This window comes from Trichoplusia ni, chromosome 3 (assembly GCF_003590095.1).
Source record: "Trichoplusia ni isolate ovarian cell line Hi5 chromosome 3, tn1, whole genome shotgun sequence".
In the NCBI taxonomy this organism is placed as follows: Eukaryota; Metazoa; Arthropoda; class Insecta; order Lepidoptera; family Noctuidae; genus Trichoplusia; species Trichoplusia ni.
This window is the reverse complement of record NC_039480.1, coordinates 11,044,453-11,070,431: the sequence shown is the minus strand read 5'-3', so window position 1 is coordinate 11,070,431 and position 25,979 is coordinate 11,044,453. Positions and strand designations below refer to the sequence as shown.

The 25,979-nt window shown below is 33.1% G+C and overlaps 1 protein-coding gene across 1 annotated transcript; it reads right to left on the bottom strand.

The window, feature by feature from the left end:
• Positions 1-202: 202 nt before the first annotated feature.
• Positions 203-18,310, bottom strand: LOC113491908 (sodium-independent sulfate anion transporter-like). Its single transcript, XM_026869123.1, has 12 exons — positions 18,278-18,310; positions 15,179-15,359; positions 11,979-12,174; positions 11,633-11,853; positions 8,187-8,367; positions 6,955-7,119; positions 5,534-5,695; positions 4,605-4,745; positions 4,150-4,295; positions 3,612-3,845; positions 857-998; positions 203-656 (listed from the first exon to the last, which is right to left on the bottom strand). Exons 1-12 carry the CDS (start codon positions 18,283-18,285, stop codon positions 628-630), a joined length of 1,806 nt encoding a protein of 601 aa, XP_026724924.1. The 5' UTR covers positions 18,286-18,310; the 3' UTR covers positions 203-627.
• Between the last annotated feature and the right edge of the window lie 7,669 nt (positions 18,311-25,979).

Sequence of the window (25,979 nt, the reverse complement as noted above, 5' to 3'; positions counted from 1 at the left end):
TGAAGATTGCGTTCATGTAAAATAAATAATTAGTTTTTATTATTTTCAATTTAAATTCGTGGTTTAAAAGAAAACATTAAATAATATCTCCTATCTATCTTTTCATATAGACACGATACACGAATGCAGATAGCGCTTTGTAACATATATTAGGTACAAAAGTAACTTTTAAATGATAACGAATTTAAAAATCTAATTTATGAGTGCACAAACACAAAAACATACGGTAAAATGCAATATTCCACAATTTGTCAACAGTCAACATAAATCTACTATTTCAAAAACTATCATAAACTAACAACCGTTTTAATATTCCAACATGTCTACGTATAGTATCAACTATTCTAAATATTGTTATTATGTACAAAAAATAATTAATAGTTTTCAAGCGCTTATACTTATTTGATGGACACACACAAATTAAAATCTATTTTTACACTATAAGCAATCACTGGCTAACTACTCAAAGAATCCGTATATGAGTGGCCTTACCGGCTTCCTTCATACGCAGCAGTTATCAAACCTTTCTCAATAAAGAGACTTTCCTTTAAAGGCCTTTGACCCTTGCACTGATCACTAAATGTTAAAATAACTCAAGACAATGTATCACTTAAATAGGAACTAATACTAGGCCGTTGACTGCGACTCGCCTGGAACTGAAACAATCGAGATAGAAAAATAAGTACCAAGTTCATGAAAATTAACGAACCTTTATAGCACAGTTTAGAAAACCTACAGATTATTGGATATTAAATGACATGATTTATATACGAAATGCATCATGTATAAGCCAGTCGACCAAGAGCATTCGGGTTATTTGAAATAATTGATCAACATTATTATCAAACACACTTACTCATATGGGCTCTCAGCTGGCTCTTTTCACAGAATATGGGATCAGGCAGCACGCCTGTGAGTTGATGTTTGATCGTATCCTTTGCATCGCACCATATCACACGGCCGGTTTTCGACCAGTCTAATACTAACATTTTAATACCCTGTAACAAAAGATAATCATTTTTCATACACCAAAGCTATAAGATTAAACAAAGATCGGACGACCCTAAATATCGCCCATCACGCAGTAACTCGCATCACTAGTCTTATGCCAGACGCAACTTACCGAGCTTAGATATTCACTGATCTGTCGTTATCGGTGAGCTTGTGAACTTTAAAATTACGGCTCATAGCATCAACAGCGAAATCAATGAACACGTTACCAGATTTAATTGTTACCAATGGAAACACAGAAGAAGCCATAAGTACAAGTATAGTAGAAAATCAGATAGACTTAAGGTCCAAAAAACAATCAAAAGTTTTAATATTAAATAGACCTTTTAAGTCATCACACCATGGTTTTAAATGTTGTTCTTATAAGGAAGACTTGGCAAAAAACTCCACAAGTTGCTCTTTTAAAAATAAAAATTGTATTCAAAATCTCTCATACAATATGACATGGGTATGCTACAACTGGTTCAGCTGGTTCATTGTAATGAAGACATTTTTTTTTCTTTAAAGATAAAGATAAAAAGATAAAAGACATTTATTTGTAAAACATGAGTATACATGGGTAATGTAAGATGTTATAACAATATATTATTGACCTTCATGTTTTGCTGTATATACAGCGTACAAATTTTTCATTATAATAATCATAAATTTTACATTTACAAATAAGTATTACAGTACAATATAATGGCATATTTTTGCAGGTAATCGTTCTGTTTTTTTTTTATCGAAACAAAAATAAAATTAATAAAATGGGTAAAAGGTCATAATATTAGGAATCTGTTAGAAAATCTGTTAAAGTATAGTAGCACCTGTTAATTAAGTATTTTTTCAGATGTACTTTAAAAAGTTTTAAATTTAATGATTTTATTTCTTTTGGTACTTTATTATAGATTACTGGAGCCAAACAAAGAATGCTATTGTGCATTAATGCAGTGTTTGACCGTACTATGCAAAGTTTATTATTATCTCTTCGACTACGACTGACTACATCCGAGAGACGGCTAAATAAGTTTGGATTTGTTTTAACAAAGATTGCAGTTTCATAAATTAATAGACACGATAGGGTTAAAATTTTATATTTAATAAAGTACGGCTTGCAACTATCTATTGTATCTAGTCCGAACATTGCCCTAATGCACCTTTTTTGTGATTTAAACAATACGTCTTTGTTTGTTGAGTTACCCCAGAATAGAATGCCAAACCTTAAGATAGAGTCTACAATGCCGTGGTATGCCGTGACTAGTGCTTCTGAATTTACGATCGATGAAAGTTTCCATAAAGCATACGACGAGGAACTTAATCTTTTGTTAAGTTCTTCAGTATGGGCCTTCCAATTTATATTTTTATCGATGATAACTCCCAAGAATTTTGTATGGTCAATAGTACTCAGTGGCGTCCCTTGATAATTAATATTTATTTGGGGAGTTGCTTTGCGTTGGCTGAACCACATAATCTTTGTTTTTCCTAAATTTATTTTTAGATTATTGTTAGTCATCCAATTAATTATCGAGCCGATAGTATCATTTATTTCGTTTTCATATACACTTATACTCTTATTATTAGATTCAATGACAACAGTGCTATCATCAGCGAATAATGTCATTGGGTGTTTTGTGACTTTGGGCAGATCATTTATATATATTATAAACAGGAGAGGCCCTAGGACGCTTCCTTGTGGGACACCGAATTTAATTGAACGTATGTCTGATTTGAAAGTTTCTTCTTTTTTATTATGTAAATTTATCCGGGTTATTTCAGTATACTGCTTTCTATTTTTTAAATATGACTCCATGAGTTGTAGTATACTCCCTCTTATACCGTAATTTTCCAATTTTTTAAGAAGAATATCATGATTCACGTAGTCGAAAGCTTGTGTCATGTCACAGTATACCGCACAAACTGGTCTTTTATTATCTACATTTGTTATTACATATTGAATAAAATTATGGATTGCCATATTAATGGTTTTGTTTTTGCGAAAACCTTTTTGCTCATACGCTAAAATGTTGTATTTTTCTAGAAATGTGTATATTTTGTCGTTAATATATTTTTCTAATATTTTAGAAAATATAGATAATAATGCAATTGGCCTATAACATTCCAGAAGTTCCCTATTGTCCTTCTTAAATAGAGGTTTAACGACAGATATTTTTAGGTCGTCTGGGTATGTGCCCGTTTCTATGCATAAATTTAGAATATGACTAATGTGTTTAGAGATGGACCATGCAACATATTTAAGTACCTTTGTAGATACTTCATCGTGACCTACGCTGCTAGTGCTTTTTAGAGATCTAATTATATTCACAATATCGTTAGGTGAACTGGGAGTCAAAAATATAGATTTATCACATTACCTCTTCTCTTTCTTCTTCTTTTCTTCTCCTATATATAAAAATGAATTGCTATTCATTAGTCTCACTAAATCTCGAGAATGGCTGAACCGATTTGGCTTATTTTAGATTTAAATATTCGTAGTACTTCAGGGAAGGTTTAAACGTTGAGAAAATATGTCAAAGTTGCAAATTGACTGTTAGGCGGTACGTAGTACGTCGGGACAGCTAGTATTAAAATAAAAATAACATAAGAAAAAAGACACTTACCTGTAAAAACGTATAATCAAATCTGTATAACGCATCGCAGTAGACCACAAGTATTCTAGTTGATGCAGTAGTTGTGGCTTGTGGAGTGTGTGTGGCTGCCTCGCCGTCAGCGGTCGTAGTGAGTGCGGCGCGCGGCTGCTGCAGCGAGAGCAGCTTGGAGCGGACGCGCTCGGCGCCCGCGAAGTGAAGCCCGCCCACCGGGTGGATCGCGAAGTGAGCGGGGAAAGAACCGTTCTGTTTACAAAGTATAGGTTCAAAAGTTGTGAAATTTGTCCCGTTAATAGTCCTCCTTGGCAAAGTGATACTTCTACAATAGTTAATGGTGATATACATATATAACGCAAAATGTATCTTAGTGTAGCAGATCTTAGTCATGTGACTAAACGAATTGAAATATAATTTCTATACATTTGAGCGTTTACTATGAATACAGGCAACTGTAGAAATGTAATTTGGCTAAAAACCTTAATTTTGATTCAACTGACGATAACAAAATTGAGCCTGTTAAAACCCATTTGAAAGTGTAGTAAGTACTTACATCAATATATTGAACATCCAGCGGTGGGCGAGAGTGGTAATACAGCAGTAAGACCGCATCAATGCCCACTCCGCAAAGCAAACCAATCTCTATCCCCAGAAACAGGCAACACAAGAACGTTCCGAGCAATGTGATGATGTCCAGTTCTAAGAATTGGAAATGAATCGTTTTATTCAAAGTAATAAAATATTATTGGTCTATGCAACCAAAAAGATTTTTTTTAATAGCATATAATATTAAGCCTCTTCATCTAAGTCTTATACACGAGTAGTACGATCGATTAAACAATTTGTATCAATGCACCGTAAATAATACAATCAAAACTATAGGTATAATATCTTCTTGCATATTGTACTTATTTTCAAACCATTTCGGTTAACAGAGATTGAGATATTATATGTATATTTGGAAACAAGAACAGTGATAATCACGTAAGAGAATAAAAAAATACTTACTACTGTGCTTCCAAAGTTTCTTGACTATCTCATAATCCACCATTTGTAGCACAGCGCACACTATGACCGAAGCTAATGCGGATCGGGGTATGAAGTAGAAGAATGGTGTCAGTAACACTAAGGTTAATATCACCAATATGCCTGAGAACAATATGAAACTTTATCATACCTACGTAACTATTTTCAAAATAGGTCAGTAAATAGGTGAGTGAAAAGAAGATGGAAACGATAGGTTTAAGACTCTTTTTCATTGATATTTTTTGCACTTATCTTAGTAACCTCATGTCCACAAGTGAAGATTGGTAACTCATCAACAACAAATATCTTACATGTGGTGTACTACTTGGGAGTATTCTTGGCCCTACGTTGTTTAATCTATCTGTCAAATCTTTATGAATTTCGATTTGAAACTGAATTTTTATAACCTACTAGCTGACCTAGCAAACGTTGTTTTGCCTAATAAATTATTTCTAGTTGTATGTATCTTTAATGCTACATTATAAAAAAAAATAAAAACAAAAAATTTCATGAAAAAAATATTTTTTTTTTAGTGTGAGCAACCCTTATTTCTTAAGGGTATGAAAAATAGATGTTAGCTGATTCTCAGACCTACTGAATACGCATATAAAATTTGGTATAAATCGGTTAAGCTGTTTCGGAGCAGTACGGTAACTAACATCGTGACACGGGAATTTTATATATTAGAAGATAATGGTGATGACAAAACGGTTCGGTTTTAAAAGACATAAGCCGAACGAAAGCGGAATTTAAGAATAATTAAGATAAGTCATACTGGATACTGCTAGACATGGATCTCTTTTCATTTCAATTTCTTCCAGGTCCCATTCCGATACTGTTGCTGCATAAGTAATCAACCAAGCTCTCGAAACATACAATTAGGTGCGGTGTACTAGATTGAAATAACATACCCGTATAAATTCCAGATCCAGGCGTCTTGACTCCTGAAGCGTTACTTACAGCGCTTCTTGAAAAAGATCCGTTCACTGGAATTGACTGGAAGAACGAGCTGACCAAGTTGCACACACCTAAGGCAATGATTTCTTGAGTGGCGTCCACGGGTTTTCCCTGGGCTGAAATGATAAGCAACAATTTTGATATACTGTGATTAACAAAACGTCTGGAAAAATAGATAGACTTCATTCTAAACCGCTCCCTAATCTTTAATACCATTTTACATACCTAGTTAAATACAAAGTGTAACCAACTTAGACCATTAAGGTCTTAGTTTAAAACAATTAGTACGTTTTTAAGCTTAAACACTTCTAATCGAGAGAACTTCTTCAACAACTCTTTGAAAGTCAATTTCCCGTAAAATCCAATTATTTAACAGCTATCAATACACGTGGCGAAGCTTTTACTACACCAAACTAATCAAAACATTTAAAGTAATAAAACTATCAAAACTTATGAGCATCAAACTCGTGGTAAATGGATGTTGAGAGCGCTTTAAACTTCAAAACAATTCTTGAGAGCGTGTCTCGAGCAGGCTATGTGAAATTTTTGTTACGAAAATGCATGACTGAATAAGTTTATTGACAAGTGGGGTGTAAGTGGGTTGAACATTAGACTATTTTCTTTTCTATATCTCTTGTTATTGTGTTACTGTATTTAAGATAATAATTTCAGATAATACAGGGTGTGCAGAGAAGTACTGCAAATTGGTTATCCAGTGGCAGAGGACAATTTGACATACCCAAAAATCACCCCACGTGTGTTCCACGATTTTGTTAAGTTTTCAACTTTTGCTGCTTTTTCGTTGTTTAGCGAAATATGACCTACTTAAACTAAAGCTGTATATGTATACCTACACACTTCGTATACAAATATTTTGACAAGAATTAGTTCAGTAAATCCATCAGTTTGATTTGGTTACGTGTACACAGAACGTGAAGTAAAACGACATGTCACTAAATAAATACGCTCGCATACATTTTTACTTGACAGTCGAAATTGCATGGATGTTTAAATAAATTTCACATTGGCTTAACTGACGTGAATCGATACGTTTTTTGTTACAATCGTATCTATAAACATATATGACATACTTTTGTTTACAGTAAAGATTTTGACGATATAAGTTATTGAAATGTATTTGTCTGCAAACGCAGAAATGTAACAAAAAGTTCCATTCATTCTTATATCCGTAACATGTTTCAGATATAAGAATGAATTTAAAACCTAATTAAATAGAATTATAACTGCTTTTACATTTATTGTCTAAATAAAGATTTTTGACCTCTGATCAAACTCAAATCATTCAGAACATTTTCTCCTACGCATTAGACTTGGTGACTTAAATAACTCGTTATATATCTTAAAACGTACTTACCAAAAGCCTTAGCAATAGCAATGTTTCCCAGAATACCAACAAGAGGTACAACTATAAGTCCAGTGCCAAGATGTGAAATCATTTCACCAGCTGTGTAGGTAGTGTTGCCGACGGTCGTCTGGAATGGCGGAGGTCGTACGGCAGGCAAACCGGGTGTTATATCACCTACAACGACAAACATCACGAGATCATCACATTGGTCAGTGCTTGTACATGTTTATAAAAATCCTACTCTGTACAGGGAGCCAACCGCCACGTCTTAAAGTAATATTATTGGTGTGGAAGAGAGATGCCGCTCCATGCGATCTAAGGCACTGTCACATTTCCACAACGATAATAAAAGTACTTTAAGACATGGTAGGCTAGGTAGTAGATCTTTAAAATCCACACCAGGGCTTCGAAAGAACCCATCGAAATAGTGCACAAACTAGACAACTGTCCATTGATCATATATTTACTGCCAGTAATTAGGAAAAACAACTAAAGAAAAAAAGCCGACTAAAAGCGTTAAACCATTACAGAATACCAATAAGTGCTTCTAAAAATATAATCTACATAATCCTGTTAAATTAATACAATACTTCTGTACTTCAAGGGCAACCAGTTAATACTGATAAAACTTAAAAGAATGTCTAAAGGTGCACTTTATCTGGACGTCAATTAATTGTAAAACTAGGCCTGACGACAGTCGCTGCACGTTTGTTTTGACGTTGAAAGGCCAAGGTTAAAGCAGCAGTGTTCGCACGATCACGCTAACTATAGAACACGGCAACTTAACTAGGAAAATAGGAAGAAATAAAAATAACTTTAGAACGCGGCACCTGGACTAGGAAAACAGGAAGAAATAAACTTGGTATAAGGTTCGATGCGGACTTTTTGTAAGCAAATATCACGTGACACTGTATAAAGTGATACTTAATGACGTATTTTTTGCTAGCCTTGTAAATGGATTAGCTAGTAGGTCAGTTTTCTATTTTCTTGTAGAGCTAACTTTACAGGAGGCTGCTGAACTAATAATCTCATTAAATCATTTTGCATTAAAATATAATGAAATACATTCTGAAAATTCGAAAAATGATCAAGCAATTAATTCTCTTTCTTCCTTTAACCCATTCCAAATACACAGAACCCAATCTTTCCTTGCATTTACAATTTTCACTCGTCCGACTTTACCTAAGGTAAAAATTTTCTAGGAAAGCTAAAGATAACTGCTTAGATTCAAAATAACTCACCAGTGAGAAGAAACGGGTTACTAGTATCTTCATAAGCGAGATATGCTGTCACAGTAGCCAGGGCTACCACAGTCGCGTTTCTCGCAACACCGACAAACCAAAGTGCTCTTTGCATGACCAAAGCCTTTTTATGACCCTTTTCATCGTCGCCCTTCGTTTTTATTTTGACGTCTTTTAAAATCTAAAATTAAAAAATATGTATTCAGAAAAGTAGAGTGTAGCTAATCAATCCAAACCTCGTCAATCCTAAGAAATTCTAGATCATGATCGCTCTCAGTAAAATCCCTTAAGATACCAAGCCAATATCGAGCACAGGCCTTTATATTTTCCAACAAAAACTGTTTGAAAAGATTCTCAGCACATGAATTAAAAATGATGATAAATAAAAAGGAGAGTTTTCCCTGTTAGTTATATGAAAACCGTGAAACGACATTATTGCATTACAAATATAATAACTCAATCTGCGTCAAAGCAGAATCCTATATCTAAGCATGGAGGCTACTGAAACGTGAAATGCTATTAGTAATGTTGACTGTTGGGACAAGTTTACAAAGTGAGTATGACTGTTAGCTTAGTTTTCTACACAGATTTATTCTAACACTAGCTGATCCGGCAAACTTCGCTCTACCAGGCTGATTTGTGAATCTAAACTATTCAAGGCGCTACCCAAACACAAAAAAACGTCTTTCAAAACGGTCCCAACGTTTAGAAAGAGATCAGTCATATAATCACGAAAAGTAGCTTTAAGTGTATGTAATTACTGACTGAAATTCAACTGTGACGTCATAATTAATTGCAAGATATCGATTTCATAAGTAGGATTATCGTTATACTCTATTTTATATCACAAACTGCTACAGGATTATACGAGTAATCTTGGCAGCTGTGAAAATTAGTTCTAAAGTAAACTTTGGTCGGAGTATGTCTAAAGTAATTATGTATTAATCCCAGTCAATAGAAGATCTTGCTTGTTCCAAAGTTACGAACAACGCGCTGAATAAATTATGATTTAATTTGACTTTGATTGGAGCACCTGCGATCACTACATTGATTTATTAATCTCTTATAATACGTCAAACTGCAGCTCAGTACAACACTGTAAAATGTATTTTTTAATATTTACGAATAGTTAGTATACGTCGTCTATCATGTATTTATGAACTTAAAAAGTGGAGAAAACCAGATTTTAATCTAACTTTCATTTTTTTTAATCTTAAAAGGTTTAATATTGCTTCAACCATAATTTAATCTTCAGGCGTTTTTCTCTCTCTTATCTTTAAATAATAAAATAATAAAGATTTTTCTACATAAACCTTTGTTAACACAAGACGGTGCAAATAGTAATTTGTATGCTTGGTTTGTATTTGATACTTGTCTTATAAATTTAGTTTTTCTATTGTTCTGTTTCTTAACCGTAATAATGTCACGTCAGTTATCTTGTCGATTAAATTAACATTGCAAAATTGCTGGCCTTCAGAAGCTATTGTAGTGAAAGCAAATTAACTATCGCAGTTAAATAAACTCAACGTAAAACAAATTACTTTACGAGTTTTTCCGTGTTTTGAGAACTCAATTCATGTTATTATAAGATTGGTTGATTTTAAACTGAATAGTCAATAAGTTTATAGCTTTACGGTTTCGTTTTTGCTTTTTGTATTCTTCTTTAATATAAGTTAACTTTAAAATAAAAAAGGAGTTCTTATAATTATGCAGGATATAAAAACGTGTTTTGATAATGCTATATTTTTAGTAATGCTTTTGTGAAAGAAAATCCACAATCAGGAGATCAAAATTGACCGTGAATGCGTTTCTTTCTTTGAAAAATAGTTCCATGTACGTGTATTTGTAAGTATATTCAATAATACCTGAAAAAATACCATTTATTATAAATAAGAATTGTTCCAATTACTTCTAATATTTGTCTTTCGATATTCGGTGCAAAACAAATAAAAGCAATTCTTCATACATATATTCCCGGCGAATGCGAGTGCTACTTACATTGGAAACCGTCTCTATTCTAGTCTTAGCAAACGTTGGGCTATAATGGATATGTGCAGGAACGACAATCAGACTTCGTATTTACTTTTGTAACGTAGTTTGCCAAGTTGCGGCTTTCGTGTCTGTCGCTCACTGTTAGGATGTGTCGCATTGAATTATCGATGATATTAGCAAATAAACTGTATCTATACTCAAATATTAGATGAATAGTTTGATCCAAACATAAAGCTATTGATTAAATTTATTTTTAATGCATCTTTTAACCTACAAATATTATAAACGTGAAAGTTTTTATGTCTGGAAGTTTTTTCGTCTTTCGCGCAATAACCACTGAACGGATATAGACGAAACTTGATACATAATTAGAGATAGTTTATAACCAGGATTAATACAAAGGATAGGTTTTTATCTATTTTAGATTTCGATTTGTAGCGGGCGGGCCACAGCTAGTTAATAATATTAATCTTCTCAAATGATGGTTTCCAATGTTTAAAAATTCAAAGCAACATAAAAAACATGTATTTACTTGTAATTTTCCGAGCGGCACACAAAATTCGAAGGTTTATTTTTCCTTACCGAAACATTAAAGGGCCAGAAACAAAGCCATATTTAAATTTCGTGTTTCGTCAACAGTACAAATGTAATACTGAGATAGCTCTTCAAAATGACACGAAAGAGCCTTGTAAACATGTTTACTGTTATACAAGGGAACATTTAGCAACGCGACCGTTTATAAATGTTAGCTTTAGAGTAACAAGCAACAAAATATTTGTTTTCTGGCAAAAAAGGTTAGAGTTTATAAACCCGGTCGCCAGAGGGATTTCTCTTTAGTCCGGGTTTTTTGATACTGCATAACACTGTAATCTGCTTCTGTCTCACATTTTACAAGCACGGATTAAGAGCAAACGATACCCTTAACGTAACAATCAAGTCTCTTTGATAAAAAATGTATAAAAATACTAGGTTACGTTATTATTTGGAATAAAAATAAGAGATAGACCGCCATTATTTGCAGTTACGAATACATTGCAACTACCTAACAACCTATTTATAAAATAAATACCAAAACAAAGTGGCAATCCTACTAACTTATCCCCTACATCCATAATGTTAACATATAAAGTAAATAATTTACATAACACAATGCTCTTTCAGGAACAGAGTAGCTGTAAAATGTCCCGAACTATCCAATATGCACATACTATGCATGTTATCTAGTGGGATAGTTAACCCACTAAATTGGCCAACTCCATTATATTGCGTGCGTTTTTTAAAAACAAAAAGCAACAAAAAAGGTGGTGAAAAAGCTTGTGTCATACCATCGGAAATCTTTTTTCCAAGATATGATGGCTCTGTGCTCTTTTTTTGACAAAGGACGTAGGTATCTCTTGCAATTTAATAACTAGCGATACTATTATGTAAAATTGAAATAAATATGGTAGACATACCTTCATTCCTTGTAACATAATGCAGCATCCTAAACTGAGCATGGTATCATTGAGACGTACTTCTTTGACGTGCAAAAAGAAATTACGCCAAGTTGATATAAAAGTATCGGCGCTGAAATTAAGCCCGAGCAGGCCTTTGATTTGGGATGACGCTATAGTAAGGGCTGCGGCTGATGTGAATCCTGATACCACTGGTACCGATATAAACTCAACCAGGAAACCTAAAACAAACAGATTGTTCAAGAAACAAAGTTGATCTAACCTAAAGATGGTTTATATCTTGAAGAAAGACAAGTAAAGACTATACAAGCTGGAGTAAGTTCTAAACATGGTGACGATCACTTACCAAGTTGAGCAGTTCCGGCAACCAGTTGTACAATGCCAGAAAAGAAAGCAAGGAGCATTGCAAAATCAGCATTAGTTCCATTTGTGTAGGTAAATGTGAGGAGCGACAACAGCGCTGAAGGCCCCAAGTTCACTTGCGCACATGTTCCCATGAAAGCGTATATGAATGGTCCCATAAATGAGGAGTACAGGCCATACTGAAAGAAAAAAATAGAATTTAGCATCAAGTTCCTACACAGCCCAAAAATATTTGGAAGATTAGAAATATTATATGCCGTTTCTTAGCTATGTTTAACTACGTAAGGGTCGCTCCCGATTACATTTTTTGTGGGATGTCACTTCGGACCAAACTAACAGTAGGCATTATTGTTTTACTAGGTATAATAATATGTCCTCCTGAAATCCCAACAAAACAATTTAGTAAATAAAATAAAACCCTTCTTTTCGAATTAAATGGTTGCTGTTAACACTTTACGTAATTACATGAAGACTATTTAGTAATTATTCAATCCATAATATATTTATTAATAATGTTACCATTTAATGGACTCTAATAAATGTTAATGTCATCACAAACCACTACATCACGTCGTTATTGATTGATTTGCTGAGTCTCTAATTGATATTATCATTGCATAGCTCTGTATTTTGATGCATTCCCGTTACGAATTTGCTTTAAATTTGTTATTCAATGATACAAATATTTATCGGCAAAGAGAATAGTGTTCTAAACGTGCCATAACAATATCTATTGTTACTTTATTATTAGCGTATCCAAAACGAAAGAATTTTACACTTTTCGTTCTGGGATACAAGTAACGAAATGTAACGAATACAAAAACATGAATGAACGATGAATTTATTACAAGTATCGTTTGTAAGATTTTTGCTATTGACCACCTATATTTAACAAAAAGCTTATTTAGCCGGCAAAACAAATATTTGTGCTATGCAGTAATAGAAACATTTGATACAAAGGGAACATTTATCAATCAATTATCATTAATAATGTTGAGCCAATTAAATAAGGGATTGATTTTACATGGCAAAATAAAAATATACAGTTCGTTGTCAAAGTGAGTCTTGTTGCGTTCTGCATTTAGGGCTCATAATAATCTGATTATGTACATAAATTCAATCTATACTATAGTATTTATACAAATAAATAAATAATGTTACAGGTATAATAAAAAAGAGAATATGCCGACAATTAGTTACATATAATTATTATATGTAACTAACTAACTAATTCCTTTATCTATTTGTCAAATTTTGAAAAACCCGTTTTTTATCGTTTGCCTTGAAGTAAAAGTGTTTTAATTCACAAATTAATTATGTATAGCTAACTAATTCTACGATTAAATGATTACAACGTCTGACCAACTTACTTATTTCGCATTGGACAGTAATTAATCTTCGAGACATACTGAATTACTTCAGGGAATTAAATAGGCATATAACGGAGCTCAGCCGTCTCCAGAGGTATACACAGCTATAAGGGGTATATCCTAGCATAGGTCTCTATACCAAGGAAAAAAAACATTTATCGTACAAAACCGGTCACAGAGGGCTTCGAAAACAAAATTGTCAAGCATGAAAAAGTATAAAAACAGTTTTAACCTCATATTTGTTTTAACTATTTATTATTTTCTAGATGTTCTTCTAGAAAATAATAAATAGTTAAAACGTCATCGGGAAATACAACTGTCTGGATATAACGTTTTGTGACGTACAGCCTGGTGACAGCGGACAGCTGTTAGACAAACGAACAGACAGCGTAGCCTAAGTAAAAGTTGTTTTGTTTTTACGTGGGCTCGGAATCCTCAAAAGACAGATGGGATACAATACAAGTAACCATGATAAAAAGGCTAATACCACAAAATTTTAATCGATCAAAAGTATAGTAACATGATTTATATTAAAGCATGTAATATTGTACGAATAATGCAGCTAAAACCTAGTTTGCTTGTTGCGGTTGTTTTATCGAGGTTCCATCACAGCGACTAATATTACGCCCATACCAAAAATTGTGTTATTTGGACAAAACAAATGAACTATGGTTCTACACATTCCTAACACAAAATGAATGTAATGTTTAATTGATGTGCTAGTGATACGATCCTTCTGTAAATAAATTAATATTGACAAACTAAGTATTTCCATGCCTTTTAAGCTATTCGGTATATTTGTCTCCTTTCTATTTCTATAAATATTGAAACAACAAATGTAACATCCCCGTGTTAAGACAGAATGTTAAAAAAAAAACATTAGTGCAACATACATGTCTGTAAGTTTTGAACACTGAAATAAGTTTGTATCGTAATCACAGAATATCAGACTTATAACTTCTTCAGTCTAGACCTCTCCCCAACTACTGAGGGTCGGCTTTCCTCCTCCTTTCCACGTTCTCGATACCCCGACGTTTCGTATGATTATTATTAACGAATTTTCAGAAGGGAATCAAACTACGAAATTGGTATTAATACTTATAAGATAGCTAATAAATACCGACGATTAGATATTAGATAAAAAATCCGAATTTCAGTATGAAATAATTTCGATTTATTACTTCATTTGATAAAACGTATCTATTTTAGGAACATCAATGAGCCTTCTTATTTATATCTAACGTAGAAGGTCAAAGTTTTCTTTTTATCTTTCTTTCAACACACTGTAGTATTATTGCACTTCTTTAGTGATCGACAAATAAGTTGAACAATGTCAACAATATAAAAAGCGGATGTTATCAATGAATGAAATATGTCATATGTGTAGTATGTAGAATATGACCGACAATTTGTTGAATTGAATAAGTGATTGTCATAACATCACGATTAAAGGTAAACTTAAAAAATGTTTTTACATCAAATATTCAATGGACTCTTTCATCATTCCGATTACAGTTCCCAAGTGTCGCACAATGTCACAGAATTGCAATGCTTCAAAACAATAATTAAATGAGTATTTTTGTCTTTCATCAGGATGTGACCAAAGAATGTACTTTCATATGCTTAGACTTAATACATTATTTAATAGAATACGAAATACATGTCAATTAAACCTTCAAATAGAGTTTCCTTCCATAAATCAGATTATCATTGCCAAGGCCTTTGACATACTACGCGTCCGTCCATGTGGAACGATTGATGACACTGGTGATCAAGCGTAAATGTTGTCAACTGTACGAGATAGATACAGTACCTGAGGTTCAAATCCGGCAAGCGAAGCGTATGCAATAGACTGTGGTATCAATGTAAGTGCGATAGTTATACCGGCTATTAAGTCCCCAATCGCCTTTTCGCTGCTGTATGTCTTCGACCATTGGATGATCGGGAACAAGCCCATGAAAATCCTTTTCGGGCTTATTTTCAACTTTCTTAACCTGTAAGAAAAAATCAGATAAGTTATAAACACGTCACAAGAACAATGTTCAACTTGTTCAACGTTAACGAAACTCTTTGAACATATTTTTCTGCAGTACAATCTTGACGTATGACGGAGCACAACTAAAAACTCTTAAATTGAAACGATGCCACTAATAATATTATACTAATATTTGAGAAAATAAATATTACCTGTATTTTCTCATTTTGACGAAATAATGAAAACATACATATAAAAGCACAAAAGAAAATGGGACTTGTACTGCCTTAAGCGGCACACAAGGTATTAATTGATTTCAATTAAATACGTTTTAATCGCAATCAAATCATGATTTGTTTTGATATTGAGTCCATAATGGAAATATAAACAAGTCAACGTTATCTTTATTCTTTATGTAATCAAGATCGTTACCATGCAGTTTTTTAAATTATATAAATATATACTATCGTCAGCGAACATAGCTGATGCAAGACTAGAGGAAGCTGAACATTAGTATTAAAGATATCATACATAAATTAAAATGAAAATCTAAGTTTAAAGTTAATTTGGTTGATAATGGTATTTCAACGTGATGCGTGTTTTCTATTAAAAGCAATTCATATAAAAGTAAACTTAATCATCAGCCTGATTTAAATTTATTTATTTTTTAACAAATGCCAAAGATTAGTTAGTCTAGAATTGATATTTACCCGTATATTATGGTATTTACCCTTGAGAATACCTTACTTTTGGCTGATAGAAGTAAAAAAGTCTCTTTGTAAATAGGTAAAACAGTGATAAATAAGTGTTACAAGTTCAGAATAACACTGATGATTTCTACAAACTGTTTAAGAAAAAATAAAAAGAAATATGCATACGAAACCTACTACCCACTACTTAGTGCTTAGGGGGATGATGTAAGAAAACGGTCCTTTATATAAGTACATAATCATCAAATGGTTTCAGTTACAAAGAAGCCAGTTGCCTGTTATGGAAAGGTATCAGTTTTGATTAAGAGCTCAAAGTATCTGCTAACCACGCTCAAATCCCGCACTATGCAAGTGCAAACGGTTTTCTTTTTACAAAGTAAAGCAGCTGCTCAATGGCTTTTAAAATCTTAAGCTTCATCTTAAGTTGCACTTAAGAGTGTTATTTTTGCAACTACGAGTTCTACGTGAAAATCAAGTTAACTTAATAGATGCTGCATTGCAAAACTGCAATGTCTCTCTCTGTCTTTTAATTTAATATATTTATCCCTCAACGGATGAGTCATTTATTAATTATGTATGTGTTAAAAAAATTACATATTTATCAATCTACACAAGGTAATTTCTAAAGCGAGAATTCCAGTTTAAAATAAAAGAACCTAAGTTTCTAGTAGGCATTTTTCTGAAGATTTTTTTATCAAAATATGAACGTTGACTATGATATAGGTGATCCGTTGAAACGTTATAAAAGATAAGAACATTGCACATTTGGCGTAGAAAACATGGCCATCAACTAAATTTATGTTGATTGCTGGTAAGTGGACAAAATTGTGAGGGCTTAATGCCGTGCATCCTTTACTCAAAAGCATTGTTACGAGGAGCTATAGTCCCTAACCAGTTTTTTTTTAAACGGGATGAATATGGGAAACATAAGCTTTTATTTGATACGTTTTTAAAAACTTTATTTCTTGCACAGGCCTACAGTACTTACAGCAATTTTTTTTTTTAAATAATTAATCAAGGTGATCCAAAGTTTTGTCATTTTTGATAAACAAGTGAGACAAGATTAGTGGTCCAACGACAATAAATAAGCGGTTATGCTAATCTATACTTCTATACTAATATATAAAGCTGAAGAGTTTGTTTGTTTGTTTGTTTGTTTGTTTGTTTGAACGCGCTAATCTCAGGAACTACTGGTCCAATTTGAAAAATTATTTTTGTGTTGAATAGACCATTAATCGAGGAAGGCTTTAGGCTATAAACCATCACGCTGCGACTAATAGGAGCGAAGATACAATGGAAAATGTAAAAAAAAACAGGACGGGTATAAATCATAACTTATATCTTCTTCTACCCACGGGAACGAAGTCGCGGGCAACAGCTAGTTAAACAATACAACTCTACCTGCCACTAAAGCGGCATTTAATAATGGGATACCTAATTACCAACAAAGCCACATTATTATGAGTTACAGTCTAAAAAAGGGATCCGAATTTCAATATCGCCACCATTAAAATCATGATTTTACTCAATAGTTCAATAAAAAAAAACATAATGCTGTTGTAATAATCCATTGATTTAATTAATTGGCTTCAATGCGCTAAATGCTTTTAATAAATGCATTTTAATCTTACTTCCGCGACTGCTATTATTATAATCCTTGTCTACCAAAACGTATGCACGCTTACATTTTTTTACGTTGAATTACACTTGATTTACAGCAACAGCTAACGATGTCATTTTCTATTTGTAAATAATTTAATATCTTACACAGATTTCTGTAATGTCACGTGACAAATGATTCAAAATGTATTCCCGGATTATCACCATACATATGTACACGAAATAGCGAAGGTAAGGGGATTGTTGGATTTGTGGTCGATTTGTCAGTCTCACACAAAGGGCCATAGACCGCGGGTTTTAATATTTACCCCACGGATCTTCAAAAACAAAACATATTAACATTATCGTGTTGGTACAAGTCAGGGAAAAACAATTGAATTATGAAAAAAATAAATTGTATCGGTAACATCGTTAATTTTCATAAATAAAAAAAAACTTTATCTTTATCTATTAACATTAAAAAATATCATTTTAATTACAATAATGACCTACACAGTAGATAAACTTTATTCTTAATAATAAAATAATTAGCATTTATTTTTGTTTAAAAACTATTAAAGCTGCAAACACAAGTTTTGAAAAGTAACTCTTGAAAAATTAAACTCACCGCAACATTTTGAATTTTAAAATTAGAAAAACTAATGTAAAATACTTATATCACAACACTAATTAAAACTGTATTCCATTTTGTAAAAACAAATGCTATTCTGTCACGACCATTAATTTTAATTCTGCCTTGAACTGACGAGGTTTTGTTTTCCCGCCTTTTTCGTAAATACCGCGCAGGCGCTGCAAACTTTTTTAACCTGCGCATTCGACTACGGTGTTATTCAAACTGCCTGGCCAACTGACAATAATCTCGCAATCAGTTAATTTTCCTGTCACGGTAAGTGATTTCACTGACAAATAAAAACATCATAATAAGATCAATAGAAATAACGAAAGATGTCCTGAAATTATTTGCTAATTTACATATTTATTAAATCTGCGTGCGCGTTTGTTTTTTTTAATAATATTAAGATGTGGTTTGTCTAATTTTTCAGTGTCACTATTTTATATTTTCAAAAAAAACTTCATGTTCTTTTTTTTCTGGATTTCTAGGTAATATAATAAATAAATCTCCCCTTCGACGAAACTTTTTTTTAAGATATTTTTGTTTTTCAAATAGAAATTGAAAATAGAAAAAAAGTTGTACCTAATTTTATCTTAAAAAGTACATGCTTTAACTTAATTCATTTAGTTTTTTTTATAATTGAATAAGTAACAGATTTAATGATAGCAAATAGTAACCAAAAAAAGTAATCCCTACTGAAAAAATTGCCGAACTCCCTCTGGACACCTGACTCAATAGACATATATTATTAACATATTTTCGTCCTATCATTTTTATGTTATATTTTTTATACTATCCATTGATAGGCAAGTGTTAACATAAAATTGTTAAAACCAAGGCCACTAGCGGAAATGCAGCCTGAACTGTTGGTAATAAACCGAACTGAGATACTAATTTAGAATCCTTATTATTTTCCTAGGAAGTAATAATAAATTCTAATAAAATTCAATTATGTTTGAGGGTTTGTTCAAAGACACGATCTCAAATCAATTCAAGTAATTGTGTTGAAATTCAATTGTTTCGCGGTCAAATATCTTTTGAAACCTTTTGTTAAGTAAATGAGGTTTCTAAGTAATTTTACTTATTATTTAAGTAAGGCATATCATGTTTTAAAGTATAATATACCTAGTCAGTCCAATATAATAGATAAGTAGCTATCCAAGGGTTTCAGAAAATATGGACAAGGCAAAAAACGGATTAAATTAGAGTGACATTTGCACAGTCGCGGGACACCCAGATTGTAGGTTACAAAAATAGACAAATAAATAAAAACAGTTCTGAATTTACTCATTAAGCCATCTATGAAATTGAAATGCAAAAAAATGCTTTTGACGTATATAGCAGGGGTGGCTGTCGTCCGCAGGCAAACGGTGCGTACGTCATCATTTCATCGCAAAATTAATTTCTCGTGTACCTATGTACCATTGACCCACTTAGGTTACTATATGTTTTTTAAGGGAGGTAAGGTAATTTTCTCGATTGGATCCTTATGTTTTTCATTTTGCAGAAATACTAAACAACGTAACTATATAAATGGTCAAAAAGATTATCAGACAGTCGACTAAACTAGATTAGAATATTATCTGAACAGATAGCGGCATATTTTCGGTGAAGCCTATTCGTAATGTATTTCGAAAATCCTGGATCTTCAGGAGGGAAACACAAGTAAGCAAGAAGTTGCAGAGATTTCTTATCTAATTTAATTACTAATAGACAAAACATTTACAAATATAAATTGTGTTCAGAACCCAGTGAAATAATTTAGTAAAGAAATATAAAATGTTCTTGATTGTTAGATAAAAAATATGTCACGTTTATTTCCGTTGAACGTCTCTATAGTTAAGATTTAATCAGCCGCCGTACCGTGTCGAACTACTCCACAGGTGACGTATTTGCAAATAATTCATCATCTGTTCAGTAACTCCCCTTGACGTAGGTACGTAATATGCTTGTAGCGCAGTTTTTATCAAGGTCAGTGCTAACGCTGAAATCATGCAAGATACTCGAATGCACGATTTTGGAGTTTACCAACTATTATACAACGAATAAGGAAGCTAGATCAAAATTGTAAATGAAATCGGGGAAGCATAACTGTGATAAATACATATTATTTGTATGTAAAATAGTCGATAATATTGCTACTAGGAAAGTATGAAATGTTTATCTATCTCATTTGTCTTCATAAAAAAGCAATTGGAAAAGCACGCGTCTGTGAGACCACGATAATGTGCAACGTTGTAAGTAGATAGGTAGATTAGGTAGACACCTATAAAATAGAGGAACACACACTATCAAAACAGTATTTAGAAAAACTTGGATTCATGCAATAAAACCTATTCTGGCGGTCTATTAAAAACTACTGAATGAAACCTCTTCGTACATACTTTAAAACTCTACTAAACTGATAAACTAACTCAATGTAGTTTTTCCACTCCTAATTAAATAAATATGGAAAAAACTACACTTGTAAATACCTTCTAACTAGCAGTATATACTACCTATTTTGGTAGGTATGTAGGAAACAAAAACCGCAAATATTTGTCTTCGATTCTCGCCATAATTGTGACAAAACAAACGTACGTCGGCGTAAATGTTAAATTCGTAGCATAGTAAATATTATTAAAGGCCTCTCCAAAGTATATTTGAATGCTCAATACCCGAAGTATGAATAAAGTACCTATTAGTGTTTTTATATGAAGTATTATGTAACATTGTGAAGTGGTAGCTAACAACGTAGTATGGTAATCCCCGATTAACAATAGAATGATAAAAAAGTTGAACATCATAACCTTACATACATTGTATATTTATAAATAAGTAGATAACGATTTTATTTCATGAAAAACGACAATTTCCGTTTTACGTCATAACCATATACACTCGTCAAAATGGTAAAGTAAAAAGAAACATACCTATTAACATGTTGAAACTTCCTGAGTAGTAAATAAATCAAGTTTTGATTCAACGCATCACATGTGAAATTATATAACAATTAAACCATAACAATTTATGCAGTTGCCCATTCTTAGTCTGTATTTATATTGTTTTGACATAAGTACAATTATAATGATTGTAATTCCAGCGTAAGACCTTTGTTTTCTCAAAAATGTTTTAGGATTTATTTTGGAATTAAACGACTGGTGTCCATTAGATCTCGGGGGCAAAAAAAACAGGTAAAAAAACAAAAAACCCATTTTGAAGTCGGTGCAGACTATGAAATGACGTCAGACATATTTATAGTGTGATAGACTAGACCCAGACCCATTAAAATCAGCATTTTTGGTTTTAAATGTATTACGTGATATCTTTTTTTAATTTTTTTTTCTGCTTTCCTAAAGTTAGCACGTTCATCAAGGTTGCGCAAAAAAACACTGTTTCTTAGAAACTCGTAGGTATGTGCTATTCGGTAATAATTCTTTGGAATTCCCCAACGCAATTACCTTTTTACACTATAACTTCCTTAAGATCAGTTTGACAGAGCTGTCATCTGATCACTAATAACCACATCTGTAAACATGTCAAACATCCCTTTCCTTAACTTAGCCGACTGCGTATAATCCGACTGATGGAATAATCAATAAGTGCAAAACTAAGTTATTCCCGTCAAAGGGATGTCGTATGTAAATGAGTAAATTGACTTAGGCCTCGAACAATCTGTGCGTACGGAATTATGTTATTTGATAAAGTTGATCTACGAATATATCTTATAGCATGACACGGGAGATTTTTATTTACCATTTTTGTATTAGTTTAAGTAGAGAAAATGTAGTCTATACAATTTTGTCATCATCATCATCGGCCTAGCCTTCCCAACTATGTTGGGGTCGGCTTCCAGCCTAACCGGATTCAGCTAAGTATCAGTGTTTTACAAGGAGCGACTTCCTATCTGACCTCCTCTACCCAGTTATTTAGGTAACACGATACCCCTTTACAATTTTGTATTAATCTCATATTCAGTCGGATAAATCCTGTTGCGAAATCAAAGTCAGTAACTGGAAGTCCGCTTTAGGGTACCTACATGGAACAGATCTAGACAGTTACAGAGAACAAAGCGTGTAGGTAAACTAAAGAGTCACCCAAATATAGTTTATCTTTAACTCTATCTTATTACAAAGTCGGTACCAAACAAGATAAGTATGCACTGGGATCACCAGATACGTTTATTCCTGTCTCAAGTCTCAGTTCTTCAATCTCCGACGATTAGTTCATTCCAAGCTCATTCAAAGCTCCAAGCGATCATAAATTTCAAAATCATAAAAGTTTATGCAAAGATCACACAAGAGCGTCGAAAGTAGTCGAATTAGTATCGAAGGATAAGGATTAAGATAGGTCATCTCGTGAACCACGTACTAGTTCATTATTTTTGACCTCCACGAAGAGCAATGTTTACGCAGGTTTGCTAGTAGGTACACATACATTTATATAATGCTAAGGAATTTTGCGGTCACAGTGCAAACGTCTCGAGTTTGTGGTAATTATTTAAGAACACAATACCATAAACCTGAAGGCTACCAGCTTGGTCCGTATATAAATATATTTATTTATGAGAATCTTAAATGGATGTTTCAAAAACAAAATGTTTAATGACTCTAAATCAGCCACTGAACTAAGAAGATCTAATTTGAAAGTAGTTTTAAAAGTAAACACGTACAAACTAAAGGCATAAAGTTAGTTTACGCAGAATGTCACTCATCTGAACTTTATTTTCAGAGCTTCGTATCGAGCTGACGGTGCATTCTATTTTCCTTTGAATGTTTTCCATCTTCCTCTGAAAACGACTTGAGTAAGCGGAGAAACAAAAGATAGACATCTAAGAAACTTTAGGATACTCAATGCCTGTTATTCTCAAGAAAAAAGTCAAAGATACTTTTCGTTCAGTTCATTTCCTGTGTGTTCATTGCTCTATATTAAATGTATTTACGAGTAAAAAAACTTGAAACTATAAAATAAACTAAACATGTCCACAACTGAAATTTATTACTAAAAACAAAGTTTGGAGATCCATTTATTTCAACTGGAAATTTGTAGAGTTAAACTTTTTCTATGAGCTATGAGCAGATACTTAAGAATTGAATAGATGCTGTTTTTGTGATCACTTGATAACATACTTCGGGTTCTTCCCCCTAGAAACCAACAAAAACTATGTGGATATAAATATAGACAACAAAGTAGTTTCTGTTTTTACAATGAACGTTATATCCGTGGTTATACGATCGGCGATTACTATGGTTTTTGCTATCGTTATACTCAATTATCCTAACGCTGGCCAGTGACCTCGATTCTCTGTCAAAATCATAGCTAAAATACAAATAATGCCATATAGGAAATAGATGATGAGGGGATAAATAAGCAGTTCTCAAACGCAGGACCCTGGTTGAATCTCTATTATTTCAACGTTTTTGCGTCATGCATTTAAATCGAGACTATTAATTTAGGTATTACTTTACACATCGCGATGTTCCTATTCATTTCTTAGGATATTCTCGATCAAAATTACATTGACATTTAATTCCTTACTCCAGATAAGTACCTAAACTATGAGTCGGAACGTAAATACCCATTTTTTTCTAAAACTACCTTAGTACGAAGAAATACGTTCCTCTCTCTAAGACACAGATATAAAACATACGCTTCATTCAATCCATAATGTAGGTAAGTTGAATGCATCTATTGCGTATTAGTGTATGCCTGCTTTCGTCTAGAATTTGCCTCTTACAAGTACAAGTACTTATCTGCTTTCCCTCTTACAAGTTAATTTGCTATTGATACATTAAGGTGACATGCTTACGTAATAAACACAATATTTCGAATTTATTGTCTCATTGTGATTATTCTCATTCATTGTGAAAAGGTTGTGTTCATTTGAGCATAAGTACACCTGTATGAAATCATCTGAAAGGAGTCATAACATCAACTTTAGGATCTCCAGATCACCGAGGGATTATACGGGTCTTATATTTGTGTTACGCAACCCACAAATAGATTGTATCGTATAGCAACAAAAGGGTTTCCGTAAGCTTGAACGAACCCGATCTCGTGCGAGATGGCCACGGAAAAATCTTAGCAAATAGATTTGAACCTCTGTTATTCCATGTGGCTGAATCTAAAATGCGTTTTCCGTTATTTGCAGTTTTTCTTATTTCCCGGGCGCTAAAGCAAGAGCTGAATGAGAGAGGCCAGACCGCATAGCCGTTCAGAATCCGCAATGAGGTGAACAATGGATCATCCGGATATTGCCTGTCAACCGAGCTACCTACACGCGCAGCGCTAAACGATACTAGGTCGACCGCTGGACCGAGGTAAAATGTTTCCATAAAACATGAAGCTCATACAAAGAGTTGTTTGATGTGTATTCACCCTCTTCATTTCCCTTTTAAAATAATAGACGGAGATTTCATATATATTTTTAAGAAAACCTTTTAAAGCGACCTTGACAGCTGAGCGTTAATAGGGTCTAGGGTCCATAGGGATTACAGATTTTAATGACATCATGATTTATGGCTTTGTTTGAATTTCATTTATATAGAAAACATAAATGCGAGTCGCTCACTTTGCTAAATTATTTACGGGTAATTAGTGCAATATGTACCTATGTTTATAACCGTCATAAATTATATCTCACCTTCTGATATTACCTATCTATATGGCCGACCAATAAATCCGAAGTTCGTTACCTGATCCGAAAATATAACGCCTTAAAAATTTACCGTAAATATTTTCTTCGACAAAAGAGAAAAAGTTGGTGGACTAATACAATATTTTATTTATGTATCAGTTTCGAGATGTTATAAAGGTTGACAAAAATAAATGATCCACAAAGCGTCGAGGACAATCCTAGAGGGAAGGGTCACCCAAAACGCGTGAAGAATTCACAATGAACGACGTCGAATATTTATCATCCGTTCAGCTATCAGCGATTAGATTGCCGCGCAAATACCTTGATATAAATGTATAGCGAAATTATTTCGCCGGTATTTCCGCATACGGGGCTTTGTATTAAGAAAATTCTGATCGTTTTGTATTTGTTTGATAATGTAAAATAATGAGTAACTTTTTTTACATAATAATATGGCAGTCGATTTCGCTGACGTTATTTTACCAGAAGGTAGATATTAAAAAAAATCGCGAAGTGGTATGTTTATAGGTTCCCAAAGTAGTCTTTCATTTTACCTTTCAATAAAGCTATAAGTTTTTACATACCTGCGTGTCATCATGGAGACAAGATCCAAAATACTGTTCCTTTTGTAACCAGAAAACATGGCCATTGTTAACAAGAGAGAAATCCTCAATAAGTCTTTAGTATACAATCAAAAGAATTTTCATGAAAAATGTAAATGTTGCCAAGACAAAAACTTATGAGATCTCATAAAGAGCTAAGATTTCAACTTTACTTGTTTTTAGTCTACATTCCAACTTAACACCTTATTCTCAACTAGCGATCCGCCCCGGCTTCGCACGGGAGCAGTGCTATTTTGATAAGGATTCATACCATCGTTGCTGCATCGTAATGAAAAAGCTTTGGAATAAACGTTTGAAATTTGAAAAATTGAATTGTTTTTATTTTGATTTTGATAAGGATTACCATCTCAACAAAAACAGCTTCGCAAAGAAGTTTTGGTTTGGAATAAAATGATTACCCAAAAAATGGTGGTTATGGTGAGTCAACCTTAAAAGATAGGTATATGCTGTCTGAGAC